The sequence below is a fragment of the Canis lupus genome, chromosome 5 (genome assembly GCF_003254725.2).
Source record: "Canis lupus dingo isolate Sandy chromosome 5, ASM325472v2, whole genome shotgun sequence".
Taxonomy (NCBI): Eukaryota; Metazoa; Chordata; class Mammalia; order Carnivora; family Canidae; genus Canis; species Canis lupus.
Window position 1 is genome coordinate 12,951,321 of NC_064247.1, and position 10,299 is coordinate 12,961,619.

Genomic DNA, 10,299 nt, shown 5'->3' on the forward strand with positions numbered 1-10,299 from the left:
GGCTGAGCGATCGCTCCAGAGCCATGTCCACTTTGGAGTCATTTCGAAGTGGCAGCCGTGTTCGTACCCGAGACAAGGACTACGGAAACTGCTGTGGAGCAAATGCAGGGTTCCAGCTCCTGGTGTGATGAATGTGCATGCTAAAATTACCTTGATCTCCATTACCCAGCTGAGACATGTCAAAAGAGGAAGGCATCAGGAACAAGCCCGCCCCCGTGGCTTAAAAGCCTGCCTGTCAATCTACACTAAGCAAAGCCCACTTTGCCATGGAGAAGAGGAAAAGCCTTTACCTCTGGAGGTGCAGCCATTGGCTGGGTCAATTTCCTTCCCGTCAACTTTAAATGCCCAACGGCCTGGAACATTGACGTTCGTGGTCTCTTGGATATTCACAATATCAGGGGTTCTTGACCCCGGGAGGCTGAAGAAATTGGTGAGGTTTCCACCATTAAATCCTGCCTAGAGCACAAAAGGAAGATGAGACTTGAACACAAACACCACCCTTGTGGGTTAACCGACCCCAGCACATTATTTGCAGAACCCAGCACACAGAAATCAGGAGACCCCTTTTCCTGGTGTCCCCCAGGGCCACCATTCCAGGTGAGAAAGGCTCACCAGGTCATGCCACATCCAGATGAAGATATCAAAGATGGGCAACATTAGCCTCATTAGTCCACCTGCCCAATCAGACACACTTCTCAGGTAAAAGCTAGAGGAGCTTGGCAGGATTCCCTCCAGGACGCTGAGCAGCATCAACAGAGAGCCATGCTTCAGAAACATGATGGAGATGAAATGGAGAGCCACCTACCTGTGCCATCACTCCGCCAAGGCCGGTCAGGGGGTCACCGCCGCTCGCCGTCCCAGTGGTCCAGTTGATCTCATAATAATTGAAGAGCGTAAACGTGTAGGATCCGTCGGACACCAGAACAGCCTGGAAGGTGTTCACCTACGGGATGGATGGGAATGGACGGTCTCATGACTTCCCTCCCTAGAAGCTCCTCTCCCCAGCCCCCTCTCCCCTGCACGCTCCCCACCCCCAAGCAGCTCAGAGCAGCTCCAAAGCCAACTCTCAGGCTCTGCCTCCCCTCTGAAGTTGTTCTCGCCCCCGCTGGGAAAAGCAAGATATGTGGGAGCATGCACCTGAAAAAGAGATTGCCTGAGAAGAACCGAGAGGCTGACTCAGCGCCCCTTTTACAGCTCTGATTTGAACCAGACAGGGAAGTCAGAGGCCTGGCTCAGCTTGTGATAATGCGTGAGCACCTATAGATGGCAGCATGAGAATAAACTATAGGAAGTGGTCCAGGCAGGGAAGAGCTGCGCAAGCACCTGTTCCCAGGGGCTGGGGGTGGTGTGGGGAGTGTGTGTGTGTGGGGGGGGGGGGGGGGGAGGGGGCAGTGGAGGAGCCACCAAATGCCTGTCCGTGTGATTAAGGCCAAGGTCTGCACTGTGTTCTCTTGCTTTCTAGAAGACACCAGTAATTCCGGTGAGGAATGGAATTTTTTAAAATGGAAGCTGGGAAACGATTTCTTAAAAAGCACTTTGTGGGGAGAAATTTTTCTTCTAATTGAGCATTTAGGCATCATCTCATATCTGCGAGATTCTCAACACCCATCTGTACCTCCGACCAATGCTAAGGTGGGCAATTGTGTGGCCCTTTTCTATCTGGTAGCTTAAAAACTGAGGGCTAAGGGAAATGAATTGCTGGCAATTTCTCAAGGACTCGGCCACAGAAAACGGGATTTGAGCTGGAGCTCCCAGTCCATCTCTTCATGTGCGCTCATTGTGTGCTGTCTTAATTTTAACCTTCTTAGGCTTAGAGATGTTATACAAATTCAAACAAGCTTCACCAACAGTTTCCAGAAACAAGCTGTAGCAAACTCTGTCCTTTACTATTTCCCTTTGTCAATCCCTACCCATTGACACAGGTTTTCAGGAAATGTAAATAAAAGCAGAGTTAAAGGAGAGGCTGCTTTGACCTTTTACATTCAAGCCTTGCACTTTTCCTAGCTGCCTGATACTATCCTGGTTAACATTCCGTCAGACACAGAGGAAGACCCAAATCCTTATCCTGTGTAATCAGACTGGGGTAAAGGATCTTGGAAGCCCCAGATCTCCTAGACAGTCCCGGGGATGGAGACAAGGTGCAAGGAAAGAAAAGCCCTTTTTATAAACGAGAACTCTTTCCCCAAGCTCTGCGCTGGCCGCGGCCGATGGCGTTTATGATAGAGTCTTGCAGGTATATGCCTCCATTCTTTGGCCCAGCTCAACAAAAGAGTTAAGTGGGGCAGAGAGATGCGTGAGCAGTCAGCTCAGGATTGCTATAAGATCACTGCAGGGTCAGGTTCTAGAATCAGGCATGAAGTCAAGGTCACACAAGGTCTAAAGTGCAACCCTCCTCCGGACCAGGATTCTCCTTCAGGAAGTAAATCCCTTCACCTAAAATAAAGTTGGAAATATCTTTGGTCCAAGAGGGTCTTGAGAACAGCCCAGAAGTCACCTCAAAACCAACCGACTATCCTAACAATACGGCAAGGGTGCCTCGCCCTCACACACGGCCTGGCTTGCTCTCACAAACCCTACACATACTATCTCCTCAACACTTGTTCTGAGACTCTCCAGATCTGGGCTTATGAAATTGTGTCTTCAATTCTTGAAAAGCCTCTTTCTACTTGAGAGGACTTTTGGTGATGCCTGGAGGAGCCACTTCAGGAATTGGAGTTAGTTTGAACCTTGCTTGGCCTCCTGTGAGGTTCAAATCTCTTTGCTTGCCACCTGGGCAAGTCACTTAACTTCTTGGGCCTCTTCCCTCACCTTTCAGGTGGAGAAAGTTCTGTTTATTACACAACATCCTTGTGGGCGCTAATTGGTACCCATAAATAGTCTCCCAAAAGCCCTCAATAAATATTAGTTTTCCTTCCTTAAAATAAGCATGTCCCCTTCCCTCTCCCTTGCTATTGGGCTTCCATGGCACCTTCCACATCTAGGAGATTTCTCACGCCAAGTACTCAGTTAGCCTGATGACGTGTGTTCCTACAGAGGAAGACCTGGGGTCATGGGAGAGGACTCAATTTCAAAGATAGGGATGGATGGGCACGTACCATCTTTTCTCCAAGGAGCCCAAAGCACTTAGATGCTACCTCATTCATCCTCATTGAAAGAGATCTTACCTAGCCCAGAAATTTACTCCAAAGTACAAAGCAGAAAGTATCTAAATTATCTTGCCATTTTTATGGCCAAAGGAAGTTTTTCTGAAAAAATGGTGGTCAGCATTTGATGGGCATTTCTTCCCTTTTTTTCCCCCACTGACACTAAAATTTATCGATCTCTGGCATCCTGCATTTTAACGCTGTAAGGTATGAGGTTTAAAGGACATAAAACATCACCCGAGGAGTTGTTAGCAATCCATAACATGACAGAGGGAAATGTATGCTTCTTGAGAGGTTATTTCTAGCCAATGCATCCACCATTTAAACCTGTGTCTTTCTATTCTCCAGAACCTCTTAGCAATGAAGTGCACCTTCATACTCTGGTCAGAAGGAGCTGACACACGATGTGCTCAGCACGGGGCAGCTGTGGATGGCTAGTCCGGCTTCTGTCCACCTTTGCATCTAACTCAGTAGTTTCTGTTCCATCCCTAAACAACTGACTCATTATCAAGGAAATTGGGAAACAGATGGAATTGGAAATAATGCTAAGAAAGCAGAGGGCAGATTTTTTAGTGTCTTTGCTTACTGGAAATTATACAGTTGGAGATGCGTCTGCTACTTCAAAAATCTCCACTGCCAAAGTCACCCAAACGAGCCGCAGGCTTTCGTGAAAACTGTGTTCTGTCCCTTTATGTGGAAAGTTGATTATCTCTACGATAATGCCAGTGATAATCTTTCTTATTTGACTTTTATTTGACTGCTCATTTGGGATTTCAGAGCAGATGTTGAAACTTTATTCATGAAACGTTTTAACTGCCCACTTCAATTAGCATCAAATATGAATAATTCCAGACCTGGTCACAGTTAAAAAAAAAAAAAAAAGGTCATAACATAATAAAATGAGCCAGGTCATTTGTACCCAAATCCAGCCCCCTACTTTCCTCTTCCTATCAGGCTTTGTGAAAAAAGAAAAAAAAAAAGAAAAAAGGCAGGGAAGGGAGAGGGGGAAAGAAATTAGCTGATGGAGAGAAACATTTGTGCCTTTGGCAAGAAGAAAGGATCTTTGGGTTCCTGATGGGTCCCCAGTCATGTGACCTAGATGAGGTCACAGGGCCTAGTCACTCTCCTACAAAATAGAAATGCTACCTACTGCAGGAAAATTGTGCAGAGGCTCTTTGTAGACATTCGTAATGATTAGTGATAGGGTTGACATGTCTGAGATATCACTGCTGACTGGCCTGGTTAGGTATGATATCTCCTTCTGTTTCTTGGAAAATGGGTGGCAAGACTCATTAGTTTAACTCAAGAAACTGACATTCCTCAGCTCTAACAATTAGACTCTGTCACAGTAGTAAAGATGGACAAGAATGAGATGTCAGGATATGAAGTGGAAAACAGGATATGTGAATTATTACAGGTGTGGTGCTGCTCCCTCCATAAAATGTGACTTCCTCCCATGTCACGATGAAAACCCAAGTGGCAGAGAAGGTTGCCATGTCTTTGAAGTACTTCCTGATGTCCTTGGTGGCTCTTTTCAAGATGACAGGGTCCATGGTCTCTCTGTAGTAGATCTCGCCTCGAATTCCATTGTGAACATCTGCCCAAAAGGGAGCAATGAAGGCCCTCCCATCCGTCAGGGGAAAGGACTCCGGTGTGAACTGACTTACTAGCACATTGAAGGAAACTACTCCGTTGTTATTAACCTGTGAAAAGAAGACAGGGTTGGCACAGTGCATCTAAAATGTGACCCCCCCCAGAGTCACAAACCAAGACAGACGTTTGCCTAATCATATGAATGAAAACAACGTTTAAACTATTGAATTAGAAACCCCCAAACACCAGCTTCCATTGCTCAGCTAGGAGGTTCGTTTACTTCCAGACAAACTCATTGGTTTTCTTTCACTTTCAATTTGTGGTTGGCTTCATTTCTTATTAATAATCAGTCTCCTTTTCACATTCTTTATCCTATATTTACATTTACCAAATGTACATGTGTGTGTGTGCGCATGCGTGTGTGCGTGCACCCATGTGTGTTGGGCCAGGCAGGGACCATAAAAAAAGATCCAGCATCACAGATGCAAAATAGATAGAAAAACAGAACAAACAAACAAACAAAAACCATGGAAGCAAAAAGCTAAATCAAAAAAACTGTTGAGCTGTATATTAGACCTTGATCCCTAGTATATGACAAGAGTGTCAGTAAAAGATAAATCAATTACTCCATTATCAAACTCAGATCTCAAGATCAACCATATCCTGCTCTGGATGAGGCTTTTAAAGGACTTCTATTGATTTGATTGACTTCACAACCACCCTGTACCCAGAACAAGGACGAGGTTACAACCTACAGATGCCCAATTCCATGAAACCTCTTTTAGTCTGATGGCTTCTTTGTATAACCTCTGCATGAAAGTGGAGACATGAAATCTTTACATTGTATATATAAATGACTATTCTATCATGATTTCTTCATGATTTACAAAAGGCTTAGTAAGCTTATTAAATTACTAAACCTATTGCAAATCACAGTCAATACGTACACTCCATTGACGCAGGACCTGTACACAATTCAGCCTCTGCCTGTGTCTGCAGCATCATGAGATTGATTTAAGCCTGTGGTTTGTATGGCTTCAACAGCAGAAATGTCTGGGATGGGAATACTTGCAATTCCTGGACACAGAAAACCTGGAGTTCACTTTCCTATACATTTTAATTGTTTGTTATGTTCCTATTAATCAGTAATATAACACACACTAACGGTGACCCAGATCCCAGAGCGAAGTGATCAGCACCTGGGCCAAAGGTACATCAACCTGTTTTGGAAGCAAGAGTGTGGAGTTTGGAAAGGAAGCCAGAGACCCAGCTATAAGGACGTGAAGAATCTATTGTCTGCTAGAGATACCGAACAACTCAGGGGCTTGAAAAAGATTACACTACTCAAAGTACTGGAAACCCAGGGGAAAATTTGCCCCAAATAAGTCTGTCCCAAATTAAGGACCCTCCTTTTGCAAGGGCAGGAATTGTTCAGACTCCATGGTACAACAGAGAGAAAAAGGAGCTCAAGGAAATACATATCTTCTTCTAGAGGTCTGGGAGACTAAGGCTTCCTTCCAGAATGGAGGTCCTGTACACCTCCCCCATCTCCAAAATCAACTCAACAGATTCTGAAACGTAGAATCCACTATGCTAGATTAAGGAGGCTCTGCTGTAAGTGGAAACCAAAAGGCATTTCAGGATGCCACAGCAATGTGTTTGCTAGGGAGTAACAGCTGTCGTTAAAACACACAGACTAGCAGAGGGAGACGGTATTGACTCAGATATATTTTGATTATCCTCTGTAGTTAAGATGAGGGGTTCTTAAACTTTTGTGGGCATCAGAATCACCTGGAGGGCTCATTAAAACCCAGATTACTGGGCTCCTTTCCCAGTTTCTGATTCAGCAGGTGGCAGGTAGGCCCTGAGAAGCAGCATTTCTAACAAGCACCAAGGCGATGTGGTTCAGGGACCACTGGTTAGGTAATGGAAGAGGGAATTATTTCTTTATAGGAGTCAGTCCTACGCTATAAATCAAAGTTTGAGGAATATAGAGAACCCAGATATAGACATGGCCAGAGACAGAGGTGTGGGACTTCCGGCTCTTTCTCCAAGGCAAGACACAGAATAGGATAGGATGTGATAGAATTGACATAGGCCTCACCGCATGCTTTAAGGCCAAAGATAAAAACAGGCTCAGTTGCTCTGAATGTTTTCAACGTGCAACACTCTCACTAGCAACAAACTCAAAGATCCAAACAAAACAAAACAAAACAAAACAAAAAAAAAACCAAAAAGCCCTGAGAACACAGGTGCCCAGGAGGGCTCTGATAGCAAATGGTACCATTTCTTCATGCAGGTCTGACAATGGGACCCCATGGCATATCTCAGACCCAACAAGGACAGCCAACTCTGCAAACAACTTATATATAATACTTGATTACCCCTCTACTATGCTCTGGCTCTGTTCCAAATTGATAGGAAGCCTAAGAACAGCAGATGCCTCAACTTTTCACACCCCCAGAAGGGAAAGAAAAATGATATTGCTCCTATTGTGGTTCATAGTATCTTTTTATCTTGTCGAGTAGCAGAAATAATGTTCATGGCATTGGGGCCTCTGCTTCACTTCTGTGTTTAATCACCCACAAAAGCAATTTATTGCCCTGTATACTCCTCTACTATGAACATTAGCCATTAAATATACCTTTGACTTTCTTAATCATAAAACCTATCAGCTCATGAAATCTCAGAACTTGTCGTTCTGGCTGCCAATAAATCTTCCATTCCCGGAGCCCTGGATGAAGGTATTTAAAATGTTTTCCTTAATGACAAACAAAGGGGAGAGCCACAGAGCAACAGCTGGGCTGCTCTTCCACTTACATAGACCGTGCGGTAGGGAACGCCAAAGAAGAAGATGGGAGTGGCCAACTTAATCTCAGATGAGCTTCCATCATCTACTTTAGGGGTTTTGGTGTCATTCTGCCAGAATGGATACATGAGCTCCCTGGGCTGAGCTGTCGAGAGAGACGGTGGTTAGATAGATGGCAGAGCCGGGTACCACTTGGCAAGTTACTTCCCTCCCACCCACTAAAGCCAGCTTCTTTCAGTAAGTCTTACAAACTAAATGCAAGTCAGACTGCCTTTTCATTTATCCTAAACCTAAGCCATACACAATGCATTATCTTCTGCCTCTGGAAAGGGGAGAATGGGAGCGATGCCATTTCTCCTTAGGAGAAATCGCTTCACGCTTCATTACTACGCTTCCATACATTCTGGAGAAAGCAATGGTTAAAACTGGCTGGAAGGTTGTGAAATCACCCCTGCCTGGAGCTCTCAGAGCACTGAGCGGGGGGCCTCTGGGTCTGGCATAGTGGAGGACAGCTTCATCCTTGATCACCAGGCAAGTCGAGAGAAGGTGGCCTGTGGCTATGACCCTCCCTTCTGGCTCGAAAATTCTACTATCAAGTCTTTTCCTGAAAGGAGTCCCCTCCCTCCTGCTGCCCAGTAGGAGAAGATACCAGATCCCAGAAGGAAATAAACAACAGTTGGAAGCAGGACAGAAGTGGGAGGAGAGGGTTTGTAGTAACTGGCCCGTGAATGACCTCCATTGAGCCCTGGCCCTGTGAGAGGGCTCTCTGCCCAGCTCCTGTTTACAAAAGACAGACACGGGAGCCTCTGGAACAAGGGAGGCTGGGCCCTGAGAACTCTTTGGAGAGGATGCATGGGGCTCTTACTCATCACCCTGGTCAAAGGTGAGAGTCATCGCACAAAAACACACAGCTCCCCTCCAGTAAACCACATCACCACTCCTCCTGCAACCTGGCTTGTCCAAAGCCTTGCAAAGTGGCCTCGTTCTGTGAGAGAAATTATACAATTTTCCCAGGGACCACACTACTCATGATCAGGTGGTCCAATGGCATCTATGAAATAATCAACATTTGGGCCATATCTTTTCTCTGCCACTGTCCTTTCCTCTCTTGAATAAAAATAGAACAATAGAACATCATCTTTCCTTCATTTTTTAAAAAAAATATTTGCGGGTTTTCAGGGACAGTGGCAAATCCACGATGGGCTTCGGGACATATCTCTTGAGGTACCTGCTTGCTGTAATCCAGATGCTAACACCCCATTCTCCGGTCAGTGCCTCTCCTTGGGAGAGTCCCTGCTCTTTGCTGATGAAGCTGAGACACTGCTGAGCACCTGGCCAAGAACCGTCCAGCTCTTTTGGGAATTTTTAGCAAGGATACAACGGCTCATGTAAAGGAGAACGTAGTGACCAGAAAGCGGTACAGCAGTGCCTGGCCAAGTGCCAGCTTCTCTCCTTCTGGAGCAGGGAATGAGAGATCTGCCCAGTTGGAGAACTAATCTGTTTCCAGTGGCTAACATCAGAGGAAAGCAGGGAAACTAGCCCAGTCATTAATGCATAAGCATTGTTCCCCGGAAGTCTCCGGGAAGCCAACCAAATTTGAACCGTAAGGAGTGCTGTAGCTAGTGTAATCAGAGGAGCACTCAATCAACATTCTTTATTTAATGCCACAATCAGTAGGCCAAAAGGGTTCTTCAAAATTTGTATTTACAGAGAAGCAACAAATTCCAAATTCCTAGAAGGTAAGATTTTTTTTTAAATCTCTTTATAATCCCTATCACAGCATTACATGTAGGTACTTGTTAAATTTGAAGGGTGATGTACTTTCTCAAATTAATAATAACAAATCAAATCATGTCATGGATTTATCCTTCATGGGGAACATTTCAGGAGTCATGCCCAAGCGTGAATAAGAACTGAAATTCACACTGAATTGTAATCATATTAATGAAAAGATTAATTCATATTTTGGGAAGTGTTGGCCAATCTGCCTAGGAAAAGGAAAATCCATACCTCTCATGGAAGAGATAAGACAGTATGGTCCATGGAGGTTATACCTAACTTCTTTCTCTGCTCCAAAGGTGAGGCAGATTTGCAAGATTCTTCTTTTCATGAATGATCCTAACTAGTTCATGATTTCAAATGAATGGACTGCCCAACTTTTTCCATTTTAAGAATACAAATAGTAAAGATACCCAATATTGTAAATACTCGATAAATACCTATTGAATGAGAAAGGTGCTTTAGAAACTACTTCCACCTTCAAAGTCACTACTATTATTAAAACACAACTTGTAAACAGCATACCCTATCATTAGCATCAGAGTTAATAAAAGAAAGACTATCCTTACCCACGCTGGCTTTAGGCTGAGAATTTCACAATAAACGTAACCATGTTGCCAGAACTTCTTTTCCCCACCAAATAAAACATGATTTTCTTAGAGCAGGAGTGGGAGGCTAAGGTCTGTGGGACTCTCATTACTATGGGTTTTCACACTGTGGTTTATGTGCTATCACTGTTTGAATTTATCCAACCCTAGAAAAATGTTAGGGCCACATACATCTTACAGAGTTGTAATCATGTGCCAGCTGATCTCAACAAGCCAAACAAAGAAAGGCGCCTTAGAATTTTAGTTGTAAAAGTTTCAAATCTATATAGACCTTCCCATCTTTCTTGTCTAAAATACAAAAACAGTAGAAAGAGATGTATGTGGACCCTCGTCTACCCAGAAAATGCTATGGGTAGCATTTCTACAA

The 10,299-nt window shown here is 44.5% G+C and overlaps 1 protein-coding gene across 1 annotated transcript in view; it reads right to left on the minus strand.

The window, feature by feature from the left end:
* TECTA (tectorin alpha) overlaps positions 1-7,685 on the minus strand; it is a 65,995-nt gene extending 58,310 nt beyond the window's left edge. Inside the window, exons 1-4 of the mRNA XM_049109864.1 lie at positions 7,557-7,685; positions 4,559-4,846; positions 806-943; positions 291-456 (exon numbers count right to left, since the gene is read on the minus strand). Of these exons, the coding sequence (XP_048965821.1) occupies positions 291-456; positions 806-943; positions 4,559-4,846; positions 7,557-7,673 (709 nt within the window). The 5' untranslated portion in view covers positions 7,674-7,685. The remainder of the gene's footprint in view (positions 1-290; positions 457-805; positions 944-4,558; positions 4,847-7,556) is intronic.
* Between the last annotated feature and the right edge of the window lie 2,614 nt (positions 7,686-10,299).